Source organism: Pezoporus flaviventris, unplaced genomic scaffold (assembly GCF_033815535.1).
Source record: "Pezoporus flaviventris isolate CSIRO_AGI_PZ_B2104156 unplaced genomic scaffold, CSIRO_AGI_Pfla_v1 ptg000013l, whole genome shotgun sequence".
NCBI lineage: Eukaryota > Metazoa > Chordata > Aves > Psittaciformes > Psittacidae > Pezoporus > Pezoporus flaviventris.
This window is the reverse complement of record NW_026892561.1, coordinates 2,915,562-2,943,158: the sequence shown is the minus strand read 5'-3', so window position 1 is coordinate 2,943,158 and position 27,597 is coordinate 2,915,562. Positions and strand designations below refer to the sequence as shown.

Here is a 27,597-nt window from a genome sequence, read left to right as displayed (position 1 = left end):
ATGGCCATCCCCTCTCAAGGACTGAGGCACCCAGTGTCTTCCCCTCACTCCTGACCCACACCGCTTTACCCCACTGGCTTGGGGGCTTCTCAGAGTAAAGGCCAAGGGTAATAGTGTTTTCCTCAAAGGCTTTATCTCCTCACAAGGGGGTACGGCCCCTTCTCCTGCCTGGGTGCTGGGAGGGGGCTGTAGGGCTCATGCTGAGGCGCTGGGGGTCAGACTGGATGTGGGGGGACCTGTTTCCTTCTGCTCCCCATGTTCCTCACTCCTGCCCCAAATGGGCAAAAAGGCCTCACAAAGGAGCTGGCGCCGTCCTGCCTGCTGTGAGGAGAGAAGCGGCCATGGCGGCTCCTCTGTGGAGAGGGAAGTGGCACAAGGCTGTTCGCTCCTCCAAGATGGCGCCCTGGCACAAGCCTGAGGCCACCCGTCTTCCAAGATGGCTCCCTGTGAGCCCTTCTTCAGGGAGCAACAGGACCTCATGGGTGACCAGCAACAGGCAGGGTGAGTTGTGGGGAACACCAGCAACCATGCTGCCAGGGAGGGAGGCAGGGTGAGGGGCTGGGGAGGCCAAGCGCCATTGTGGTGTGGTGAGGGGGCCCCTGCTGTGCCCTGCGGGCCTTGCCACACCATGCGGTGTGGTGTTTGGGGTTTAAGTGTTGTGTTTAATGAAAAAGAGGTGCTTTATACAGTAAGTAGATACTCTTCCAGGGAAAAATGAGTTAAGAAAGAAACAAAAGAACTCCAAAGGAAAACTTTGAAGTCAATTTGAAGGGGGATGTGGTGGGGCAGGAGGGAGGCTGCAAAGTGCTCCCTTGGGGCAGCGGGAGCACCTCCTAACGAAAACTGCAGCCTGCTGGCAGCAGCACAGCATCTCTGCAGGGCTGCTTCCCTCAGGAGCTGCCAACCGCCCTCCTCGCAGCCAGCTCTGGGTCAGGCAGCCATGCCTGGGGGGGCTGCAGATTTACTGGATCATCTGAACAAAAGAATAACTGCTCTGGGGACTCGGAGACTGTTTTTCTTAGCTCCCTCCCATAAGTCCTACAGGATTGTCTGTTGGAAGGGCAGCTGGGGAAAGGATCATCCAACTCCTGCAGACGCTGAAGAGTCGGGGTGGCAGGCCTGCTCCTAAGGCATCTGTGGTACAAACCCTCTCCCCTTCTGCTACTTTGCAAGATGGATAGAGGGGACTTCTGCCTGAAAACACTGAGGATCTGGAGTGGCAGAAGTCAGGTATGTGCAGGAGTGAGGCTATGGACCTGCATTAACAAAGGGAATGAGAATAGGAAGTGTCCTCCCCCCTGGGACCCAACTGCCATTTCTTCTGCTCCTCAGTGGCCCGCACAGTGGGGAAGCAGGAGGGCCATGATCGAAGTGTCATGATTGTTCTCTTTCAGCAGTGGTTTCCGGTGGTTATTCTCCTTCATCCTACCCCTACGTGCCCTTGTAAAATGTTCCTCTGCAGCTTTCTTGTAGGCACCTTTAGGTACTGGAATGCTGCTCTAAGGTCTTGTAGAGTTTAGTTTATGATGCTATTTGTCACCATGTTGACTGGGCCCACTAACGTTCTTACATATTTTGCTTAGAAAAAAAGTAATGAGAAAAAAAACATATTTCACAAATAATATTTTTGATGGGAAGCAGTCTCTTGGAAAGCTTCTATGATACAGCCCAATCTTCTACTAATTTATTTTATTCTATACTGTAGTATTGGTGAGTCTTTCTTCTTGGGTTTGAGAACAGTTGTCCTAAAAGCTTAAACATAAAGAGTTTTACATAATATGAATTTAGCCTTGTTTTTTCAAGATACTTCCTTGTCTAATGGGATTAATTTATGAAGGTCATTGTACTTGCTTTACTATGTTGCTAACATAAGAACAGTGAGTAAATTCCCTAAAGAACTCCATCTCACTTAGTGAGGAAAATACTGGTGTGCCCTGTAGCTCTGATTCATAGTGCCATTGTAAAGTCAGCCAGCTGTGAGATGTATGTGGAGGATGGATGATAAATGTGTTCTAATAATCCAGTATACAAAGTGTTTCCATAAAAATTCTTCAGTAGTATCCAAGGACATTAAACAGTCCATCAATAAAGTCCTTCTTCAAATGGTTTTGAATCAGGCAAAGGCTGTTTTAATGCAGTTATACAATCTATCTCAAGTTTTCCCCATGGTAGTTCCAGAATCTGTTTTTAGCATATGATTATGATGCTGCCAAGAACATTGCTTCTGATAAAAACTGAGATTGATTTGCAGTATTCTCAGCTCCAGTTGCTGAAATGAAATGAATGAGTTTGAAATGAATGAGTCTCGTGCTTTTATTACTTGTGTGTTTGTTCAGTCATCAAAGAAATTAGCTTTAAAACCTCTTTACTTAGGATATATTTTTTACGCAGGATTAAATTAACTTTGACTGATTACTTAAATAGTACTCCAGATCTCCCCTTCTTTGCGGTGGACCTCTGTTTTCGTTCTGTTTAATTCAAATGCAGTAGTGGGATAAAACTCAAAGCACTACTGATGTGCTGAAGACAGGAGAGTTGCTGCACTGAGGCACCCTCATCATCCACAGCTTAAAAGAGCTGGCACTGGAAGGCTCACTTCGATTGTTCCTTCTCTCTCTGTAAAGCAGGTAGGAAAAACCAAAGTGAATCTTCCAGTGCCAAACCAGGCAGAAACAACTGAAGTGAGTCTTCCAGATTGTTCCCACCTGCTTTCAGAGAGGAGATAAACAAAACATCTGGACACAAATAATCTCCAAGACCTTTTGTGAAATTTGCTCTGCAGAGCTGCAGATTACTTGCTCAAAAAGAACAGTCTGGAGCTGTACATCAGTCCTGTGCACTGCACCAGTGAGAAAACAACTAAGAATGAGCAGTCACAGGGGAAATTCTCTCCATTAGAGAGCTTTGAGCCTTTCTTTCTGAACTTTCTGCTGGAGCTAGCTCCAACCACAGTGCTGGCCTGATACATGCTGTCCATCCGGGTTCCTCGTTCCCCAGATATTTGGTTAGGAATGATTTCATGTCAGATAAATGCTTTTTTTTCTATTAAAAAACCCTGAGAAGATTGAATGATTTATTCTAAAACAAAGATCATACATTTCCTGAATAAACTCTAAATAAAATATAGACTATCCAAATCTCTGTACTTTGTTTTCAACAAGAGTCATGAAATATAGAAGAACTATTTAAAATATTTAAATGGAAAAGAAGATGGAAGATTAGGGTTGAAAATACTCAGTTTGACTTAGTTCTGTCTAATCTCCACATGCTTTTAATAGCCTAGTGGTAAAACCCAATAAAACCACTAGAAGCAATGAAATCATAATGAAACATCTCAAGGTCGGTCTTGTTTTTCTTTTGGTTTTGCCATTTAGCCCATACAGTATTTATACCAGATGTAATGTGAGAGATCTGTGAACATAAAACACTTCTTGTTTTGCTTCCCTTGCTTTTTCCATCTTATTAAAATACCCTTCTTTAGGGTTGGGGGGAAGCTAAAGCTTTTATATCTTTATTAGGAAAGTTCAAAAGCAAGAATTAACTACAGTAAGTTTCATGCGGTGGGTTGAATCCTGACTTTCAGCTTGTGTTGTGCGCAGACACACACAAGTGTATGTTTCATTCCTAAATGAAGTGCAGATACCTCTTTGTGATGAAAGATGACTGCTTTTAAAGCAACAGATGCAGAACTCTGTACCTTGCAGAAGAAAAACTCCTATGATGGAACCTGAACTGTGATCTACCCTGAGCACGTCTATAATTCCTAGTGGCATGGGGAGTCTAGGGTTCTGTAATGACCTTATTAAAATCACTTCAGGAACAGTATTTGCTTGTTTCTGTGCTGGACTGATTGTGCTACACTAGTTTGGAATGAAGAACAGCATGCCCTATCACCAAAGGTCTTTGAGGGAGTACAAATCAGTTTTCATCACATCACAAAGAGGAGAAGGAAAAGAGTAGCTCTATTAACTGCATAGTCTGTTCCAATAATTTTTAGCGAGCGAAGAGATAGTCAAGAATATAGGAATACAGCTCATTATAAGGTGTGTAGGGATGACCTGTGAGTCACAGACATAGATACCTGCAGATCTGTCTTTAGTGGCTGTCCAGCAGCAGAAGCTCTGTGAGGGATGGCTTGCTCCATCCCTACATCTGCAGCTATTGGTACCTTCTCATTTTGGAGCCAGCATGAAAAGGATGTTTGACTTCTATTGCAGGAGAAGAAGTGATTAAACACTTCACTTTATGGAAGACTCACCATCTTGTCTTCCTGAAGCCTTCTTTATTCATTCCCCAAAGTACCACTCTCCCAGTAACAGATTGCTGTGATTTTACTTTGACAGCCTGTAAAATATCTAAACTATCTTGTGACACAAATCTGCCAAAGTCTCAGCTGTGCCAAATCCATTCCCATCCATCATCTTCTAGGCTGTGGAGATGCAACTGTTGCTACTTGGTAAATGATGGAATCTGAGGTTTTGTCACTTCAAACAGGAGCCTGGCAATTTCTGTGAATATTGTGAGTAGTGAAGATGGGCTTCTAGAGAGATAGAAGTGGCTAATCCAAGGTAATCATATGTCTTATGTAACTGTCTCAGTCTTCAGCTGATTTATTCTTATCATGCAACACCGTGCAAATGAGAAAACTGTTTTTTCTCTGTTTATAGATGAGAAGCAAACCTTGAGTTCTTGTGGTCACTTGACCATGAGGTCACATGAGAAGTCTGAGGCAGTGAATAATGAACTGAATTGAAGCAGTGACCACCCTTCCTGTTCTATTGATCTCATCTGTTTGTATTATCTCATCTGTTTGAGGTTTTGTGAGACAAACCCTCTTATAAATTCCAGAAGTATCAATCAGTGTGCTCCAAAGTAGTTGGTGAGGAATGTAATTTTGAGCATCTATTGCTGCCTTAGCTGTATGTGAAATCACAGGCTAAAGTGAGAAGTTTAATACATGTATTTAATTTGCAGCTCACCCCTTAGTGAATGGATGCATTAAATTTGTCTATACTGAGGCCTCTCTTCCAGATGCAGCACAATCAGATATTTTCCAGCACAAAAAGATGTGCTCACCACTGCAAGACAGGCAGCGGTAAGCACCCCTGTAGGAAAACCTCACTGCTGTCTCTCCTTGCTGTATTTAGTCCTCAGCTGGAAGACTGTGATCTCAGCCAGCTTAGTGCCTGGAGGGGAAGAGTAGCAATTCCTCACTGCCACTGTGACTGTAATGAAAGATAGCTGTCTGGATGTGAAAACACACCTGGCTGTTCAGTAGAGACACAGACACAGGAGTACTTAGCAGTGGGCAAGATCAAAGGCAGCCTGGGTTTTCCAAATTCAATTCATTTCCCAGGTTACACATTTTGCTTGCACACGTCAACCACCTTCTGCAAGTAGTTATCTCATTTTTATGGAAAGCACAGAAAGGACTGAGGTCACTTCCAAGATCATCCATCTGGCTTGAAGATGGAGCTTTCCATCTGCTTTGAAAATATTACAGATCAGTTTTCTATTGTTAAAAATGAACTGAAATTGATGTTTGTTGTAGAATTGAAAGCAAGAGCTCACCAAATGGGGATGCCACAGAGTTACTGTATTTTCTAAGTAAGCTAAGTAAGCTATTTTCTAAGCTTCACAATTGGCAGTATAGCATGGAGGGAGCCTACAATTTAATCTTTCATCTAATTATTTATATCATTTGTATGTTGGGATACATATTCAGGTGGCACAAAGAAAGCTTAGCTACAGTAAGTAATTTAAGCTGCAACAATTAAGACTAGTTGGGAATATGAGCAACTCTATTAGTTCCATAAAGTTCCGTGTTTGGGTTGGCGACCAAAAGTTCTTGGGAGTTAGTGGGATGTGTAAATGCTCTGGTTGTGGCTCTTTCTCCCAGCTCTAATTCTTGCACATGGATTTTTTACAGCAATTCGTTACTTCAAAACTTCCTTAGCATTTGCAGAATCCTCAGGAACCTATTTTAAGATGTCTTTAAGGATGATTTTATACCCCAACAATCTTCAGTGGCTTCTTTCTTCCTGTTAGTATCTCTAGAGCAATGCAGCTGCAAAATAATCAGCATAAAACTTCTGTCTCTGATAAGTATGTGTTAATTCGGGTTATTTCCCAATGTATTTCTTCCATAGCTGTATACAACGCACCACTCTTCTTAATCATCTTCTCTCCCTCCTCAACATTCTCCTCCAGTGTGTCTTAAGTATACTTTTATTGGCTAAGTTCCCTTTCTTTTTAGCAGGGGGAGGCAACTTCAAAATAAGATTGAATGTTGCCAGTTATGAAATATGTTCTTTCCACATATACTTGAGATTATTCCATGCAAACTGTTGTAATTAGTGATTGATTGATTGACTGATCTTTTTCATATGAACGTTTTGAGACTATAAAGGTCACATGTTTGTTTTTATGCTCTGAAAGTAGGAGAAATATATTTACCAACACAAAGCTTGCACTCTAACTTGATAAGCAACAGCTTCATTATTTTTGTTGGAAGGAAGTGTGATTATAACTGGAAAATATGAACAGATCCATGCATGCAATTATCATATGGAAGCTTCTGCTAGCCTAATTGCTCTGTGTGTCAAGCTGCTTGACAACGAACACTGTGAGACACAAAAAATAGCTAACATAAATGAAAACTTACCATCAAAATTATTTTACCTTCTCTGTTTGCCGCTTCCCAATTAACAGCGGGGTCTTGTGCTCAGTACAGGAGGACTGTTGTAGCAGGCAGATGCTCCAGTCAAGGTCACACTTCACTAAGCAATGTGTATTTACCAGAACAAAGTACTAAAGTGCTCTAGGCCTACAGTTAGCAGTATTTATACCACAAAGAATAAAGTTATTTAGGTGATAAACTGGACCATTGCCTTCCTCCCAGCTGAGTGGGAGGCACATATTAGTATAAACCCCAAGGTTTAAAGATGTGAACAGTAGAAAGTAAAAATGAAAACTGCATTTCAAATTTGCAAAGCAAAACTGGACATTCTTTGAATAAGGTTTGAATGCAGAAGGCTAATTTTAAAACAGCCTGTTGATTCCATCAAGATATGCCCTCGCACATGAGACTTCCATGTTCCCTACTTGCCAGAGTGTAAAAGGCACACTCGTGGTTTTCTTTGTTGTGCAGGACTTGTGTGGCACAGCTGGCTGCTTCTTCTGGCCTTTGATGCTTTATCTCACCTGAAGTTCTCCTTGTAGAAGTCACAGCTTCTTAGTACTGGGGTTGGCTTAGACCTTTTGAGACATGACTAAGCTGAAGAGTGTCAGACTATGTAAGCTGTCTCAGAGAAGCAGGCAAAAGGATTTACACTTTGTAGTTAGCCAAATGTTGTAGGTGGCTGGAGAAGGTGGTGGTGGTAAGGCTAGCTGAACTTTCTGCCTGGCAGACCATGGCACCTTGGCACGGTGTGTGGGCAGACTTATCCAAAACCACTTAGTTTGTAACTACTCATTCAAAATCTTGGATCTACGTGGCCTCTTTCGTCATCATTTTTATCTATACAAAGTTACTGTAAAGTGATGACTGACAGGGTTTTACTATCACTTCACATAGTTAACCGTGAAGTAACTGACTGTATGAAGTTAAAACTTTATGTATTCTTTGCTGGCAAAGGCACATGTGCTTACACAGTTCCACCCCTGGCTGCTTGTTCTTGTCCCTGTGTTACCCCTTCACTTGGGTTGACACAACTGCCTGTTACGACTGTGCTGAAAACATATGTGAACTGGTTTGAATTAAAAGTACTTCTCATCCGATTCTTCATCTGGTTTCATAAATAACTGGGTCTGTACAGCTGGGAGAGGAGAGGAGGAAGTGCAGGGAGGAATGGACAGCTGGGGAAGGAGGAAGAGGACCTCCTGGAGCTGTCAGTGCTGCTGAGATGAAAGGATCAGATGCTACGTTTGTCAGGTCATGCTTCTGCTCATTCACAGAGGCAGAGACCAGCCTCAGCTCTCTCATATCCATACCCATTTTAATGGCACTCCATGGAGCAGATCCATTACAGGACCGTGTTCAGGAGCAAATTATTCTGAATTACTCCAGTTCTTCCCTGTTCTTTTGTTCTTTCTTTCTTGTTTTCACTCTAGGATCAAATAACGTTACCAACTGTGTGTATTTTCTATTGAATACATCATTTCTCAGGAACTATAGGCAAATAAGATGTATGTTTGTTCTTTTTGGCTTTACCATTTGACATTTAAACTACCCATATAGACCTTTCTGAGGCAACTAATTAGTGCATGGCAAAAGAAACAGTATGAACAGCAGCCCTCAAAGAAGAGGTAAATACCTGCTTCCAAGGAAAACCATTAATCATGTGCATGAAGCACCTCTGCTTTTGGTGAGTGCAGAAATTGTCCTTTTTGACTGGGTTATTTTTACTCTACAGATGAGAGAAGTGTATTATAATACAAGGCACATGTTATCTGAAACTGATATACCACAAGTAGCTAAATATAGTCAAGTGTACTGGTATGAACTAGTATGTCATCTCTGGATTGAATCCCACTACTTGAAAAGGTCTCCTCACTTCCACTCTCCATTCTGGCACAGAACTAAGCAGACGCTAATAGCAGAAGTGCACAGGCAGCCTGTTTTTAAATGGCAGGTTTATTAAAAATGTTCTCTATCACAAACATTGGAAACATACTCAGCAGATTTTATTGTAACTGAAAGATTCAGTAGACAGTGGAAAGGGAGTAACTGTCAATGCAGATCAACCACCAAATCATAAAAAAGACCAGGCCAGTTCCCACAGCAATCTCCTCTCAAAACCCCCATATTACTTCAGCATCATCAGGTTCCAGTTTGTGTCCAGTCTGCTTCTAGGAGGAAGCGTATGGTTCATGAGCTTGAAGTTTGTGTTTATACATATTTACAGTAGAACAGTCTACAGATTACAGGAGAGGACACATTAGCACCAGTGCTTACAGATTAGGTCTCACACTGCCTCTGCCACTGCAGGTGCATGTACTGACTCTACTGAAGAGTTAAGTTAAAAAAAAGGTTAATAAATCTGGCACTTGGAAGGCAAACTGTGCTCTGTAGTGACCTAGGAATTCTGTGTGTTATGTATCACACCTGAATGCCTCTCTCTGAAGGCTGCTCATCAGAATTACCTTAACATGCTGTCTTGCAAAAATGCATGCTCTGCTTCACCTCTGCTTGAAGTGTTATTTAGTAATACATGTAACCCCTTGAGATCAGGAAATCAGTGTGATTTTCTTCCTGCTGTCCTAAAACTAAGCACAAACTCTGTATTTAGCGAATATTAGACAAAACCTTTAGCAGCTGTGGTGAAACATAGCCAAAAATACATAAATCACATAACAAAATATCTACATAAATACAGTGTTCATAATTACTGAGAGTCACAAAAAAAAAAGGCTTTGGTTAGAAAACAAAAAGGGTCAAATAAAAAAACTTAAAAAAAAATAAGCCAAGGGAGTGTCAAATACTATATTGGAGTCAAATGAGTGCAGAATAAACCAGCAGTTGTCCATTAGTTATGTTTTTCAGTATTGAAATCTTCCACCTAAAGAAACCCATGTCTTGTGTGAGCTGTGTGCCTTTCCTGACGGTCACAGCTGGTCTCCTGCTCCAGTACAAGCAGAGTGGTGATAATCACACGTTTTCCCACATTTTCCTGTTCAAGGCAAAAAGTCCTTCTTCCAGCTGTGAGGTAGAGACTGGTTATCAGGTCACTGGGGTATGAGATACCCCTGAGTGTAGCAGTTACACATTTGTTTCTAGTTCATTTATTTCAATAGTGCAGTGGTCTTTACTGTTGGATTTCTTAGTGTGATTCTCTACTGGACTTTCTTCTTGCTCCACTTGTACAGGTATGTGGTGCTGAAACGCCTTCACTGTTTCTGCTCCATGAGATGCATTCATGGTCTTCACACAGCCATTTCTCTGGTAAGCCACAATCTGATGGACGTTAATAGGCTTAGTTTCACAGATCAGTGGCACCTATGTGAAAAGCATTAAGATCTGGAATACTGCCCCTGTGTGCTGTATACAAAAGGAAAGGAATTTTTACTTTGAAAGCCTGTGGTCTGCTTTACATTCACCAGGATTATCTAGGGCCACCACAGGCTTTCAGGACCTGTTTCTTATATACACTAAAGCATCTTTGCACCATCTGGATAAAGTGAAGGTGTCTCTAAGTATTTAAAATAGCGAATTCTATCACAACTCTATTTTAACATATAGTAATAACTGCTTGCATCAGTAAAGCAATAAAAGTACAGTAGGCAAAGACTAGAATTTCAGGGCTAAGTTCGAGAGAGATGGGCTCACAATAACCAGTATGCTCAGCTTTGGGCAGAGCTTGCTCTTGAGTGCAATTATATAGACAGTAAGTCATTTGCTGTTGCCTTCCCCCTTTCTTCTAAACCAATAAAGTAATACCTGTCTTTTCAGTCTGCACTGTTTCAAAAGAAATAAAGGGGATTTTATTGACTGTTTCGTAAGTTAAATATTGAAGTGTTCTTTAAATCAAACCAGAAGTTCTGATGGGGAAAATAAGACGTAAATACTGGCAGAGAAACGAGGTGGGCTTGCAGCTGAGAAAATTTGCCCTTTGGGTATACATTACTAAGTCCACATATTATGCAGCCAAAATATATGGCAGACTAATGGTATATTTTAATACAAATATAGAGCATGAGGCAAAGAAAAATCTCATTGCAGATGACTAAATAATCCCTTAGGAGGGATTTTATATTCTTGAAATATCTCTTCTTGAGTTCTGAGTGAGTTCTAAATAGAGCAATGAAATGTCAGGAGGCCTGTGTTATGCAGCAACTCAGACTACACTTCTGGCTTTGTAACATACCTTACCATTAGGTTGGATGTTTGTTTTTTGTAGTTAGCTATGTGTGTAGCCCACATATTCAGGCCGAATCCTGTCATCAGTAATTACTGCGGGTGCTAAGTACCTCAGAGGATAAGGCCTGTCTTTCTGTATAAAGCTTGAAAGAGCAGGAATTTTAAATGCATATTGCAGGGAGGCATGAGAATGGGATTTACCAGAAAGACTGTCTGCAAAACAGGAGAAATAATAATAACAGAAATAAAACTTGTTATTAATCCTGTTGTTCTTTGTAGAATACTACAAGTGATGCACAGAACTGAAACACGTCTTGTGAAAATCACTCCTCATGAAGAAACATTTCTCTCTTTGTGGGAGAAAGGTAGTTAAGCTATGAGCATGACATGGTTGGAGACTAGTACCTCCAAGCATGATGGGCTTGTGGAATTAGGAATCTTCTTTGGCAAGGATTTGAAGGAAGATCATGAGAAGGAGTTCCTGGTGTAAGGAAAGACTGAATGATGCATGCCAAGGAGGAAGGAAAAAAAGCATAGGACTAGAGGGAGGCAGGGGCAGAATGTGTGTGGTATATGGAACAAGACATAGAAAAGGAAAAACAAAGATGTAAGGAGGGGCTTGTATTAAGTATAGAAGGCATGAAGATGCCTGAGAATGAAGTGTAGAATGGAGCAATGTGCTTGTGCTAGTTCAGAGAAGAAATCATTGCAATGATGTCTTCCGATCATGCCAACACAGAGGCTTGAAACACCCACGGTTTGTTGTGAGCTCACTGCTGATGCATATACATGCTCATGGGTTATTTTACCTCCCCTATACACAAACACTCAAGGATTATTTGTCACCCTGCTCTGTTGCTGGTCACATTTTCAGAAGCAGGATGACTTACTGGCCAGTCAGGACTTGGCTACTGAGTGCAGGACCCAAGTTCCAGCCTCTCGTGCATTTGCAGGACAGTGCAGCTGCTTCTGCTCCCAGCCCTGTGTGCCAGACACAGCTGGCTGGCAAGCTCTGAGCTCGAGTGGCTTTTGTGTGTGACCTCATGCAAAAGGACCCTTCCCCCACATCTGGCTGAGCAGCACATTGCCCAGTTCTGTCCTCTCTCTGAAACACCCTTTATAAATTAGATGAAACAATCATGGGAGGTTGAGAGCTCGCAGGTTCTTTGCCCTAACATGGCACACACTGGCACACCCCAGCTCATAGTGCTGTTACCTCATCACCGTCCTTGATAAACTCCTTCCGGCAGATGTGGGCCATGATCCCAGCAGCCAGTGCATCTCCCAGGACATTGATCATTGTTCTAAACCTGTCACTAGAAAATGAAATAGTAATGGTAATTTGTTGGTTCTTTGAGTACATTCGTAAGCCTGCATCACTGCAGTGATTACAGCTGAAGGCCAGCTTCACCGGTTTTATGAGCTAACAAGGTTAGAACTGGTAGTAAGGAGTTTGGTAGAGGACAGCCGCTAGTTACAGAGCTGCTCAGTTGGGTCTTTCAGCCTTTTCTGAGCTCAGTGTGCTGTGCTGCCACGTACTTTAATTTGTAACTGAGCTAACCAGAGCAGCTCTGCCTCCCTATATGTGCAAGTTGATTCAGTGCTAAAAAGGCTTAACACAGCAGATCAAGACTGCATTTATGGCTGAGGTTTTGTGTTAAGGTCCAGTATTACGGCCCGATTTGGAGGCTGGTGCTTGCAAATATCCTAATTCAACAAAAGTAGAGGGCATCCAGTACAACCAGTACCTTCTATTAGTTATCAAGGTCCCGATCTCAGCAACTGAAGCACTAGTTAAGAATATTGTATTGGTAGAATGTGCAGAATACAATCAAAATGATTCAGAAGATTGCTAAATAACTCCACTCACAAACTAAGCAGGCACTGACTATGTTTAAATCATGTTAGTTTCTGAGAAAGCTGTGGTTGCTATGGCTACCAGTGGCTCTGAAAGCTTCTTCATTTCAGTTACCATCTTTTCCAACTTCAATTTAATATGCTTGACAGTACTTTATATATATAATTTCCCTATTTTTGATTTATTAATTGATGGGATCATTTCTTCCCTGTTTACACCTTTTACCCACTGCCTAAAAATTAAGTCTATTAAAAACCAGCCTGTAAATACACAAAAGTGGTTGTCATAGACAAATGTTACACTTGAAGCAGCTTGGAATCTATTGGTTAAAACTGACGAGCTTTCAAATAGATTATCTAGCTTCCAAGTCTGAAATATAGCACGTCTTTTCCAAGAAAAACATACACATCTGAAAACTGTGTCACATTAGTAACTTAATTTATAAATGTGGGTTATAAAATGGAGGTTCAGAAATCTCCAGATGTTTGGCTTATTAAAGTCAGTGATGGTCCAATATCAACACTGTCACATTTCTGATCGTATAGGAAACTCTGTGCTGATTCTTTTTCAGATATTTTAGGCATTTGCTCTGTGCATGCAAATGTTGATGCAGTTACTTTGCCTCATTAGCATGAAAGCTCCTGCATGAAAGGTTATTTGTGTGTGCAGTTACCCAAATTGCCCATTTTGCTGAAGTTACATTGCAAGTAACTTCAGCAATAATATTCCACAGCCTACACCTGGATGTGGTTGTTTGCTCCAGGACACAGTCCTACGCTTGTTTGCTGAATCCATTTTTCTAATTCCTGCTGTTCTGATTTTGGGTTTTGCCTGGAGGAAAATTCCCACAAGAATATATTAAGAGGGGAAAAACACTGTTGCAGCACATACTGATGGATGTTCCTGCTACACATGGACTTTCCCTTTTTCTTTGTTGATTATCAGATTTTGATTCTTGGAAAGATACTCCGAGTCGTTAATTTTGGATTGTGCAAAGAGTCAGCTGTGGTAGAGCAGTTGTATGAGCAGAACTCAAGAGTTTGCAGTCCCTTGTGAGCCCCGATTGGTATCTCTTTTAAAGATAGGATTTTTCTGCAGAAACAGGGCACCACAGTGTAAATCTGAAACAAATGGATTGCCTGGCACGTTGTTTGACCAGGTCTATTCAATGTTTCTGTATGTATATAGTAGTCTACATATGAGTAGAACCACACTGCACACCACTGAAATTTCTATACCAAGAGGCCAACCTGCTGCTAGTGGCTTTTTCAGTGCAAACACATGAGCCAGGTGTTGCAGTGGAATTTTAGCTTTAGATGATATTATTAAAGATGAAAACTTTTACCTTGTGTTTATTGAATTAGATGAGAAACGTTTTGATACTCTTCTTTATGTCTCTAAGTACTAGCTGAAGGTATGAAGTTCACATATATGTTACAGCTACCTAAATGCATTAATACCTGCGGGGCATTGTAATGGTATTTCAGTCTCGTGAGATCATTTAACCAGCCTTCTTTAAGCATTCTTCATACTCCAGTACTTCCAAAACTAATACTGAAAATATTCACCCTGTCAGCCATGTTGACACTTTGCATCTGCAGGCTCTTGAAACCACCAAGTGCCGAAATACAGAAATAACACTTTTTGCATGAAAGGTCATCTGCAAAAGACAGAAAATTGGGTCTGTTCCTCACTCACTTTTAAATACCATCTGGAACTAGAGCCTGAAAAAGTGTTTTGTCTGTTGTTTTGAAAAGTTTTGTAAGACAAAAGGAACCCTAATTCCCATATAGCTGGAAGCCTTACTGGAAAAACAATGAAATGTTGATTTTGCAAGAGCTGGGCAAAAACTGAGCAATATAGAGGGGAAAAGGCTTTTGTAACACCACTTCTTAAAATACTTTTATTTTATTGTGCTTCATTAACTATTGGGTTTCAGACAGTAGTGTGAGGCAACCCTGACCATGGCAAGGGGTTGGAATTGGATGACTTTAAGGTCCTTTCCAACCCAAACCATTCTATGATGATGAGCCTATGATTCTATGACTGCCATTCCAAAGTTTAGGTGTCCACAGCAGATATTATTTATCCTTCACAGAAGAATATTCCTGATATTCCTAAAATAAAATATGTCTTAAAATAAGCATACAACACTACACTCATGACTCCTATTAATAATAATATCCTATTACACTGAATGGGAAAGTAAATAACTTCTCACAATTCAATGAACAAAAAAAATCAATGGCTTAAAGTTGCCTAAAATAGGGTATAAAACAGAATGGACTCATAACACACTTTTACCCAGAACCTTGATGTAATGAAACTCCAGTGTATTGATGGAGATATACAGCTTAAATAAGAAATAATTTGGGCTGTTTCTTTGTGGATGCATGCACCAGTTCTGTAGTTAACTGAAATGCCAACGAAGTAAGGACCAGGATTTTACAATTCACCTTCTTAGATTCTTCAAAATTGTTTGACTGATTTATAGACATTGACAGAAAATTTAAGAGTTCAAATAAATGACTCCGTAGGAGTTTTTAAAGTGGCTCTTCTCATGGGTGGCACAAACTGCTTTTACTCTGAGTGTGTTAACTTTTAGCCTCTGCCTCTGCTGTTAAATCCTCAGTGATTAAGATACAGCAGAGTAACCTCTAGAGAATGGCTGCTCTTGCAAAACATGGCTCTGTGCAGGAGGGCTACAGATTGCTGCTGCCTATTTAGCACTGAAATCACAAAGGGCAGAATTGTGCCAGGATGTGTAATAAAAAGACGTTATTAGTCCTAATGCAGTGCATTGCACATATTACATTCAGGTTTGTATCATGGTTCTAGTTATAGCAGTAGTAGCTATGTAGAGCACAAACCATTACTGTATTGTGATATAGTTGTTTCAGGCAGAGTGGTGTATGTGGTGCAGGAGTACTTGCTTGCTGTAGCCCTGGCTCATGCCTCTGCAAAGTGCTTGAAGTGTCATTGAGATGTCCTTGAAGTGTCAATGGGCTCATAAGCAGAGTAGAAGCAAACCACATTTCCTAGGAATGTTGGTCCCTTGTCCTTGTCCAAGGCAAGGTACCAGAGCTGCGCCTGGTAGACATTTGTCTGGCCTGACCTTAAAACTTCTCATGAAGGTCATCCTCCATCCCAGCTAGGTGCAGCCACTTCCACTGCCTGACTATCATTCTAGACAGAAATAAATCTTAAGTTTTCCTGTGATCTGACTTAAGGTAGTTACTTTGGTCTACTTCATCCTCCCTCCCTGTGAATGGGAAGAACAATTGATTACCGTCCTATTCAGGATGGTCTTATCTATATCACAGACTTCTGTGGTGACCTTTTTCAGCCTGCTCTGGTTTTAGACTAAACAAACTCCATTCTTCAGTTTTTCAGTGTAGGTCATAATTCAAGTCTCATCTAGACTCTCTTACTTCCCTGTGCCTTTTGATCAATATAATGCCCACTTCAGCAGAGTATTTAATCTGAGGCCACATTAGCAGCATTTCAAGCAAAATAATTACTTCCCATGCCTTTTATGTCTATCTGTATTGCTATACCCCTGGAGGCTGTTTGCCTTTTTAGCAATGTTGCCACATTGGAAACTTCAAAAGCTGAATGTTACTTACAGTGCCCAGTCAACGGCAATGATCAGCGTGATGTCATCTGTTGGGAGCCCAACTGAGGTCAGAACAATGACCATCGTCACCAGGCCAGCTTGTGGGATCCCTGCAGCACCTATGCTGGCAGCTGTTGCTGTGATACTTACAGAAAGAAAAAAATAAGCTTTACCAGTCATGGGTTACTCCGCAAGAAACCACACCATGTTTCTACAGGAGCTTTCCTTAACCATCATCCTTATTACAGAAGCCACTGCACAGAACTGCTGGTGTTTTATGGACAGAAGCCAGGTCAGAGAGCAAGAATAGGCCAAATTGTCTGCCCAGGGCTAAATTCTCACCCTCTATATTTGCACTGGTGGGGCAGTTCTATCGTTTCCTAATATCACAAGTTCAGAGAGAGAGGGGCAGCCAGGCTGTGGGTTTCTCTGAGTTATGTCATCTTCTTGTGGGTCATGGCATCACGCAGCGCTGTGTGCCATGAATCTGCCAGCACTCATTGCTGCTTCCCCCTTGGCTGCAGAGCTTCCAGCAGATGTCACTGAGTCATCAGCAGCAGTGCCTGTGCCAGGCAAATCCACAGCTGGCTGCAGCCAGGGCCTGTAATATCAATCCATCACCAGGCCAGCCCAAGGGTAAAGAGGCTTGGCCAAGGGTGAAGTCCTTGCATAGCACATGGCTTTGCATACTTGGATCTAACCGTGAAGCAAGCGTGAATGTGACTGTACCTCTTCAGTTTCTGGAAAGTATTTTTACTTGACCTTCACACCATTTTTTCAGCCAGGCAAGCAGAAATGAATGGGAGACAAGGGCAAGAGTGGGCCTGGCAGGATTAACTTTGTTTTTTTATAATGTTATTTTTAGGGGAGGGATTTCATTCCTTTTCCAGGAGCAAAAGTAACTGGATATATTCATTTCTGCCCATCTGGCTACTTCCAAGAGCTAGGCCATCCAGGAAGACAAAACCCAAATGTTGACAATTGTAAAAGAATGGCATAAAGCATATACACTGAAAGTCCAAGCACGTAAGTCTCAATCTCCTATGATGGAAAATGAGGGTAACAGTATTTGCCCATATGGAAACAGACACAGAGATATCCACTCTCTTGCTCGCAGCTGCACAGTGTACTAGTAGAGCAGAATCAGTATTTATAACTAGAGCCCTTTCCTGCAATAAAAACTACACTTGCCTGTGGGTGTGAGGGGAAACAAGAAAGATTTAAAACTACATTTTGAAAAGCCAGCTAGTAGAGCACCCTAATATCATTGTAGCAGTCAGAGGGTAGATAGGATAGAATGGGCTCATGACTTAAATGGGAGCGAAACTAGAAATGTTTAACTAAGATGAACAGTCAAGATCATCTGCTATTCCATTAAATGTTGACCTTAATATAGATGCATCTTTCTATAGTATGCTCTAGTACTGGGAATAGGGTCTTTATTCTCTTTTCCTGCTACATCTAGGTTTGCATATCCACATTGATAGAAACTGTCAACCTGGATTTTACAAACTATGAGCAAAATAGACTGATTATTTTACTAACACTTTTTTTTTCCTTCTGGCAAAAAGTATCCTAGCACTCAGGAATATCTGAATTTTAAATATCCAGGTCCTAAATTATCAACATGTGGGGAAGGTTTAATCTATAGAATACAGTTAGAATTTGCCTTCAGATATTCAAGGTACTGAATCCATGGTGACTTCCTTTTTAACCCCTTTTTTATAAGTAAGTGAGTCTTTTTCCTGTCTTTTCTTGGATTTTCCAATCTTCATTTGTATTTTGCTTCTACTATCTTTACTTCTGTCTGGTCTTTATGTACTAGCACTTAACACGGGGAGTGAAAGAGATGAAATAGGGTTTCGCTAAAAGAAAGCTAGAACTTACCTTCTCTCCATTTACTAGGACCCTCTTTCTCCTTCATATTTCAAATCACCATTCTCCACTTCAAGATGTATGTCATGCCTACCCATGCTCTGGGCCATGTTTTGGGACCACATACTAAAAACATCTTCAAATTCAAAATCACGAAATACTAAAGTTTTGCACACTGTCATACCAATAACTTTCAGAGAGTGAGCCTGAAGCAAGAGCTCACATGGGCACAGTGTATTCCTTCTGCTCCGAGTCTAACCAGCTCTTGACAGAAGCAGTTTAGCAAACCTCAGCTGTCCTCTGGGGTTAGTTTCAGGACTCTCCTCTGCTTCTCATGAAGGTTTTCAAGGCCAGCGGAAGGTGGGCAAGGCCCAGCAGTGTAAACAGGGCAGTGACAAGGTCACTGGATGGGTAGGGCAGCAGATCTCAAACATGTTGCACAAGGCTCTGACTATGAGGAATGTTTTTCTAATCATTCTCTGCTGGAAACCTGCAGGTTTCAGTCCCTGAGGTGTTCTTTGGCAGCCACTAGAGTTATTCTGGCAGTAACTGTTCAGCTGGATCTTCTAGTCTTTTGGATCCATTACAGACCTTTCACGGATGGAGTATGCAGCTATAACGTTCTCTACCCTCTGACAGCATGGTTGTTTAGGAAGTTTTCTGCTTTAATAAGCAGCAGAGGAGACATTTAAGAAATATATGAGTGATATAAATCTTCATGAAAACCTGCCCTGGTAGTAGCATCTGTCCTCCTTCCCTGTTCCCCTACTCCTCCAAGGTTTGACAAAGAGCTTCCTAGCACACACTATTCCCTCTTATCTGATACAGGACTTGTAGGTTTGCATATTTTTGACCTTTTCCTCTCATATAAAGATGACAACCAGCAGTTGAAAACAATTCTGACATTTAAAATAGTTTTTTAAGCCAAATAATAATAGTAAAGTGCTTCAATCCTAGAAAACAATCAATGCATTGCCTGAAGGTAAAAGTGAGGCAGTTATCCTCAAACAGAAACACATTTCCTGGTGTCCACATGCTTCTACTGAACAGTGCCATCACAATTTCTCTTGTACGGTCCCTGATCTCCATGTTACTCAAAAACAACCATCCTACAAGGAATGCATCCTTCGATAAGTTTTGTTCTGAACATTGCTACACACAAGGATTGTTAAGAGTGTCAGACTCAACAGCACATCGAATTTGAGGTTTATACCTTATGGTAATAATCTGCCCAAAGTCCAGCTCATAGTTGTTTACTTGTGCAATGAAGATGGCAGCCACGGCCTCATACAGCGCCGTCCCATCCATGTTGATGGTGGCTCCCACAGGCAGCACGAACCTCGCAATCCTCCTGTCCACATGGTTATTCTCCAACAAGCACTTGAAAGTAATAGGCAGTGTGGCTGAGCTGCAAACAAGAGGAGTACACATGCAATTATTTTTGTTTCTGGGGAATAGAAGGAATTGTAGCAAAACTTCTTCAGGCAGGGTACATTTTATGCTAACCATCTGAGCACTGCTTCTCATTCCCTGGTCTGCATGTGTAGTCACTTGCTGTGTAATGCTTTTGCTTGAGGGAGGATGAAGACAGGGACATGTATAAATGCTAGAGTTAGTGCAAAGTTTGCTTCCCCAGAATTAAAAATGTTGTTCTCTTTTTCTGAAGAAAAGGGACAGAAAGCTCACATAGGAAGCATCGTACACTCAAATGCAAGACAAGAGAAACATCCCATGCAGCTGAAAACTGTTGTGCACTCATGGTATCTCTAATTTTCCTTCCAGACCTTCTGAAATAGAAACAGAACCATTTATAAACAGCAAGAGTAACCATAAACCAATAGGTAAGAGCAATAAAGGCTCTTCACTCACTGTAAATAAAAGCTGTGAAAGTGTCCTTAGGAATTGCTCCAGTTCTCATTGTATATTGACAGTAATTGGATGACCAATATAGGCTTACAAGAGATTGGAATGTTGGGTTGAACTCTAAAACATCCCAGTGGACAAGCTCCAACCGAGAAACTGCTCCCTCTTTTGCACACACTGCATTAATACAGTTATGTCCTACCTCGTATGTAAGCAATTTCTTGTTTCTACAAGGTGGGTGGCAAAGATCTTACCAGAAGCACACCTGAAAATCAAAGCTCCTGCATTCAAGAACAGACAATCCCATTTCCTCTCTGGGAGAGATCTGCCCATATTCCTTGTTTGCCCATATAACAATCACAGAATTGAAGGTCATATAATAATGCATACCTATGTAATTGAGATACAAATATGTATGTATGTGGAATGGTATAAGGCTGTTAGGTTTTCATTTTAAAATGAGCTTGACGTCTTTCAAGTTTTAACCCTTGATTTTATACTCTCTTAAACCATCTGATTTTTGTTTCCATTAACTGAGGCAATATTACCTGGTTATAAATTTCCTCATTTTCACAATGCACACATCATAAGATGTCTGCATTTTTAAACAGTGATACACCTAAGCAAGTTTCTCTTCATATTCTATCAGCCTTCTTGTAACATTTTGCATTTTACCATATGGTGCCACATTCACTGATATGGCATAAGAAATTAAGCTGCATTCAAGTGAGTGAGGGGGTATTTTTTATGGCACATCATTTTGTAAGGGAAAAAAGCAATATCATTGAAGAAAAGACACAAATGGCAAAATATTTTCCTTGTAATCATACTGATTTGAATATACTGCTCAGTGTCTGAGACTATTTAAATAGATGTAAAATAGGAAATTCCTACAAAAGCGCAGAGAGATGCCGAAAGCTCTGAAATCATAACCCCCAGTTTGCTGGAATGCATTAGCAAAATGTTTTCATGAGTAGGAGTTGTCACTTTGTATTTGTGCAAGCTGTTTTTTGAGGCAAGTAACAGCATTTGGAAAGGAAAAGTAGCTTCCTGCAATAAAAACACAAAGGAAAAAAGACAAGCCTATGCTTTCATTATGATATCTTTCTATGAATTCTGATTTACTGCAGGCTGGCAGTCACTGCCATGAAAATCTGGACACAAATCATTCTCTAAAGATGTGAATAAACTGAAAGGGCAAAGAGGCAGTAATAGAAACCTGATTACCTCTGGTAACTGCGGTACGTTAAACCTTTTAATTCCAGCAGTCCGAATCAATATTTGCCATAGCAAAGCATAACTATCACACACACCCCCCCCCCCCCCCCTACGCATTAGATGTCATTTCTCTCTTGGGCACCCCTATCATTTTTCACACATTCATTTGTGAATGACTTACATGTCTTGTTTACTGTAAAATGTTCATACAATAGAAGGAGGAGGCTGGGGCTCACAGATAACCTCTGGCGTAGCTGCAACTAGAGTAGACCTCCACAGCAGCACTTCTGGATGTTCTTAACTACAGGCATGGCCAGGAAGCAAGTACTAGAATTATTCATTGTCTCCCTTCCCTGCAGCTACTTCAGCTGTGGAGTGTGACTTGTTTTTAAAGACAATTGTTTTGTGGCCATTTGGCTTTTCTGTAACAAAATCCTGTCTAATTTTACTGTGGGGAAAAGAGGAGAAAAAGGTAACTTTACAAGTCTCTTCCACCTTGCCCACACTTTGACATTCCAGGATTTTAAACCTATATGTCTTCCTGCTGTGAGGACAGATTGCCGAGCTGTGAAACATGCAAACTCGAAGTGACTGATTTGGTTGAGATGTGACAAAGACTGTGCAAAACAATCCCATAATACCAGCGTTACAACCAGCAAAATTTGTATCTGTTTCCACTGTTGTAAACAGAATATATAACACCGGTTTTGCAAGAATTCATCTTTAAACTTGTGCATTATCTCAGAGTCAGGTGTTTCTTTCATTTTAATTTCGTCTGTTAGAAGTAAGATTTCTAGGACACATAACTAGACAAAGCGTTTGTTGTTTGTTAAATATTATAATATAAACCAGAATGGGCAGAATATAAGTGTAATGATGATAGTGCAAGATATTGAAGCAAAGGCTTGTACCTTCATAGCACAGGCAACTGTGGCATACAGTCTCAGTCAAATTTATGACAGCACATCTTAGAGCTAGTAGCCTGTCTGTCCTAACTATGCCTCTTGAAAGGCTTTCCAGAACTCACTGTTAAGGTGGGAAATTTGATTTATGGTGTAAATGTGCTCTTTCCAGTTTACACTAAACCTGTTTTTATGTGCTTTATGCATTTCTCCTTGCATAAATCAGTCCAGCTGTTACAACACATGTTGTGAGAAATCATTTTTGTCCCCTCTCAGCCTGGATTGACCCAATCAAACTTTTTAAAGTCTTCTCTTACAAGATTGCTACTTTCCGTCTCTGATTACCCTTTTTATACCTCTTTCAATCTGAATGAACATTTCCTGAATGCAGGTGACAGAAGTTATGTGGAGTATCCTAGGAGAGGTTGTCTTGTTCAATGGTGGGTCATTTTTACTCATAATGTATCATCCTACTGTCATTTTTTTTCATTATATTAATACATAATTTCAGCTGCTGAAGAAAAAACATTATCAAATTAATACTTTCTTTTGTCTTCTCAGTTAAATGAGGGGAAGTTCGTTTGCTTGAAAGCTGCTTTATCTAGGGTTAAAACAGTGAAGCAGTAACATGAAAGCTTAACATTTATTGGGAGGAAAAAATACTCTAAAGGACTGGTCTTAATCTCTAAAGTCTTTTAAAAACTGTCCTAAAGCTTTGAGCTAAGACGAGGGGTATCTTCTTCCAGCACTAACTCTAACAATTAAAAATACATTTTTAGAGTCTTATCTCAATTTTGGGATAAAATGCTGCAGCTGCAGAGACTAAGCATAAGCCAGTGCTGGATCAGGCCAAGCTCCTCCTTGTGTGAGCCACAAAGACAGCTAGTCACTGTGGAAGAACAGCTGCTCAGCCTGCTCTGTTTATCTTATCATTCAAATGCATTTTGATATTTGCTCCAAAAAATCAACAAACTTTTCTCATCCCCCTTCTGCTAAATCTGCCTTTAATTTACACTGTGCAATAGCCAAGATTTGAGTGTTTCATAAGCAGCAAAACCTTTGCAAAACTCGTATTTTATCATTTGTCTTCAGAGAAGATGAAAATTGCTTCTTGTAATGGTATGGGAGGTACCACTGAGAAAATACTGCTTTAATTCATTAATGATATGGAAAGATGACCTAGAAAAACAAAATTTCCTCTTGCCATTGGAGTGAGGCAGGCCAAAATCAAATGGAATTTTGCTACAGACTGCTTTTTCAGTACAGTAAGAGGTGACAAGATCAGGAGCAATGTGAGGAGAAGAAAGCAGCAACTCAGAAATGCACAGCGATGCAGCCTGAACACCACAGAGCAGGGCAAGGTGGGCAATGACAGCATGTGTTGTACACACCTTACTGCTGTAGTGGAGGTGCCAACATTGCTGTGGGTGCCTGTTGCCAGCTTGTACTGGGGCCAAGGGTCTGGCTTCAAGGGCTGGCCGGCCAGGTGACTGGTGCAGGGACTTGGTGCTAGTCATACAGTTTTAGTTTATTGCATCCTAAATGATGCAACAAAGGAATAAGAGAACTTCTCAGTCCCTGCCTCTCCAGTAATGTCTGTGCAAACTGAAATACTGCTGTGATAGAAGTTGCTGGAGAAATATAAGGGATTGATAATGCAGTGCAGAACCTCTCACTAAAAGGAAATGGGTTCAAATTAATGTTCAGATTCAATAAAATCATTGGCAGGAGATGGCTGCTTGGTGGCTTTCAGGTTCCCTTGTGCTATATTCTTGTATTTTGTCCATGGTGTTGTTTTTGATTCCTGCAGTTTAACTTTTAGCTTAAAAAGAAAGCTTTCCACAGGTACAAAATAGCTGGAATGAGTATCAGGACACTGATACTCATCAGGTTTTCTTTCTATCTTTAGAGGTAGTCATGAATTGACACATAAGCATCTCCAAGAAACACACCAGTTTGCTTAAACTCAACTCTTTGCTCTTCTCTAGGACAATCTGAAAATCCAATACCCACATTATGAGTGTTATATAATGCCCCTGTGGTAAGTATCATTTAACCAAATACAGATGTGTTGACTGTCAGGAGAAACAGCTCTCCTGTCCAGTCCCAGTGATTTATACATGTTCTTTTGGCAACAGCTCAGTTATGTGCAGTATCCATTCCTTCAAGTGTAATGAAGGTGAAAAGTTCAGCTATCTCTAGACAAGGCACTGCTATTTGAGCAGAAAAACATTAAATACCACGATGGGCCTGTGCTGGATTTGCAAAATATACACAGTCTTAAGAAGGGGCAAATAGAGCTAAATCCATCAAATGTGTCCAAGCCCCAAATCCACAAGTTTAGAGCCTTTCCTCAGAATTCACCTTAACTTTGGTGGTACATTAGCTTCTTATAATAAAGATACTAAATCTGGTAGGAAGTCCTACCTGGTGGTGATTCTGACAGGCTGAGCTGCCAGCTGGTGCCAGAGCTGTGATCCCAAACTACATACTCTCTGGGCCTATAAATATGGAATTCTTCCCTTCACAGTGAAGGGAAGAGAGCACTACCTGAAAGTATTTGATATAGAACAGGAGCTTTCCTGGGACTGGGAGCTCAGGAAAGTCAAATTCAGCATAGGTTTAAGAGAAAGCTGAATTCCCCATGTACTCCCCACTGTCAGTGGACACTCACATCAGCTTGGGGCTGGAGAAAACCTTAAGTAAGGACTGATTTACATTGAAGAGACTCAGCAGGGAGAGACAGCTCTCTCATCAGTTCTGTAGGTTGATGTTTTTGCTTTATATCTATGCCTGATGCCTGCCAAGCTCTCCTTGCCATGCTGGCTTTTGGGGCTCTTTCCTAGGAGCTCACCTCTCCCAAAGAGGAGCTGAGTTCCCAGATGAACTATAGGCATCCTATGTGGTTGAAAGTTGCCTACAGGTTAAGCTTTGCAATGGTGATCACTGTGTGATATGCAGGTCTTTTAAAGGAGGTAGCTCACATTTGCTACAGAGTGTGCATGTTCTTTCCTTATGTTTCTGAAAGCAAATGAGAGAAAAAAAACCCTGATCTAAAACTTCTCCAATGTTGGACTTCCTGCAAGTGGTAATGTAACTTAGGCACTTGTGTAGAACAGGGAATCAAAGCCCTGCATCCCTTTGTAGATCTGGTTGTGTACTGTGGTGACTACATACTGTGTCTGCCTTTTATCACTTTGATTGATGATACTGGCATTGGAACATTTCTAACCTCAAAATATACCAGAACAACCTGGACCTGAATATATTATTACTCGTAAAAAGGGCATTCCATGATTGTAAAGTGGCTGGATACTCTCAGAGCTAGAGACAGAGTAAGGAGATGAAATCTAATGAAGAAACAATGAACTACCTTGATAGGAATGGGAGATCACTACTTAAAATAGCACAAGCTCTGAAAATGTCCAGACCAGTAAAGGACTAGTAAATTGGTTGTGAAATCAAAATGCGGTGCTGATGCAACAGAAGGAAAATTAAGAACAGTAATCTGGTTTGAAAATGGTGAATATGTGCTGATCTTTCAAGTCTCGATTAACCCCCCCTTGATAAAGGGATCTATGCTGGTGACAAAGTTGGTTATTTTTATTGCTTATTAACAGAAAAGGAGAAACTCTTCTACACATGCTACAGGTAAACTGAGGAGCAAACTTTTCTCTCTTTTTTTTTCCCTAAAAAGAAGAAAATTCAGATTATATTTTAAAGAAAAAATCTCTTGTTCTAGAAAAAGAGAATGAATGGAATGGCACAGATTAAAAACCCTGAGTTGTCAGCAGAAGAATTCTTCAGAAACAGAATTGTTAGAGGAGCAGGGCAGATAGTCAAGTGTGTCAAATGTGAACCTGGTGAGAGCTTCTTCCAACACTAACATCTCTGAGCGTAAAATTGGCATCTTATTTGAATCTGGGGATGTGACATCTCAAGCTGTAACCTTTTCATGCTCTAATAAAAAAGCTTGCCTTAATTAGATAAGCCTAATTAGAGGTTAAAACACCACCCAGCACATGATTATTTTCTCATGCACCAGTCTATCTGGTTAGGAGTCATTTTCATGACCAGTTCACAAGCTGTTTCCCATTTTCACCGTACCTTTGTTCCGCTATGGTTAAAACTTGTACATCTTCCCTAAAAAGCATGCAAAAAATACTATTCCTTGAGCAGAACAGCTAAATACTTTCCCAGTGCTGGACAATAGTTTGCAGCCACAGCCTTTCCTTCACGTACCAAGAAACAAAGACTAAGATGAGTAGGAAGGGTAAAACGTTTCCATATGACTGAACTAGGAGGTTCTCCACTAAAACCAAGGATGTAGGCTGGACAAATTGGGTGTCCCTTACATATATATTGACTTTGTAGAAGCATGTTTGTTTTATGAAAACAAAACACCAACATTATTTCCTTTCTAGTCCTTTAAGAAAAACCAGTTTTGTCCAATATTTTTGAAATTAAGGGAAAACAATGTGACAAACATTATTGTGAAATGGCTCCACATAACTTCCCAATGTTGAGAGACACATCTTTTAAAATAATGCCAGTGAGTTGGACACGGGTCATTGTTCACATAGATACAAATATACCTGCTCCAGTACAGCTCTAGTGTGCTTTTCTCAAGAGAAAGCTGTAATAATGATCTAGTAAGAAGAAGAACTCTTCATCAGGGACTGTAGCGATAGGATGAGGGGTACTGGGTTTAAACTTAAACAGGGGGAGTTCGGGTTAGATGTAAGGAAGAAGTTCTTTACTGTGAGGGTGGTGAGGCACTGGAATGGGTTGCCCAAAGAAGCTGTAAATGCCTCATCACTGGGAGTGTTCAGGGCCAGGTTGGACAGAGCCTTGGGTGACATGGTCTAGTGTGAGGCGTCCCTGCCCATGGCAAGGGGTTGGAACTGAATGATCTTAAGGTCCTTTCCAACCCAAACCGTTCTATGATTCTATGATTGTAAGTATTATATTGTATATGTCTAGAAACTGTGCAATACCTGGAGGATGTGGCCAGAGCAATAAGCAAGGCTTGAAGAATCCCTCTGATGAAAACAATGGGATTCTTCTTGGTGATAAAGAAGTACATCATTGGCAGAATAAACAGCCCATGCACCACCAGGCCGCACACCACCGTAATGGCATAGAAACCCAGTTTCTTCCCAATGGCTGAAGGGTCATCCATTTCCAAAATTTTACCAGCAATTAGGAACACAATTCCAAATGGGAAATACCTGAGAAAAAGAAAGACAGTCATTATTAGGAGATAGGTCACTTCCATCAAACAGTATTAGCTGGGAAATCCTTCCAGTAGCAATACAGTCACAGCAGCCTGTCTGGAAGCTGCACAGCTGGATTCTGTTATTTTATCAACCTAAGCCCCTCTCACACTTGAGGAGCATGCCCAAGG

At 40.9% G+C, this 27,597-nt stretch overlaps 2 protein-coding genes across 2 annotated transcripts in view; one reads left to right on the top strand and one right to left on the bottom strand.

Annotated features, from left to right (window-relative positions):
- The window catches only part of LOC133268311 (protein zyg-11 homolog B), a 306,890-nt gene that overhangs the window by 87,250 nt on the left and 192,043 nt on the right, over nt 1-27,597 (top strand). The gene's annotated exons all lie outside the window — the stretch shown is intronic.
- The window catches only part of SLC1A7 (solute carrier family 1 member 7), a 54,609-nt gene continuing 35,267 nt past the window's right edge, over nt 8,256-27,597 (bottom strand). The window contains exons 7-11 of the mRNA XM_061451235.1: nt 27,188-27,421; nt 19,421-19,615; nt 16,343-16,477; nt 12,075-12,174; nt 8,256-9,997 (exon numbers count right to left, since the gene is read on the bottom strand). Coding sequence (XP_061307219.1) covers nt 9,761-9,997; nt 12,075-12,174; nt 16,343-16,477; nt 19,421-19,615; nt 27,188-27,421 — 901 coding nt within the window. The 3' untranslated portion in view covers nt 8,256-9,760. The remainder of the gene's footprint in view (nt 9,998-12,074; nt 12,175-16,342; nt 16,478-19,420; nt 19,616-27,187; nt 27,422-27,597) is intronic.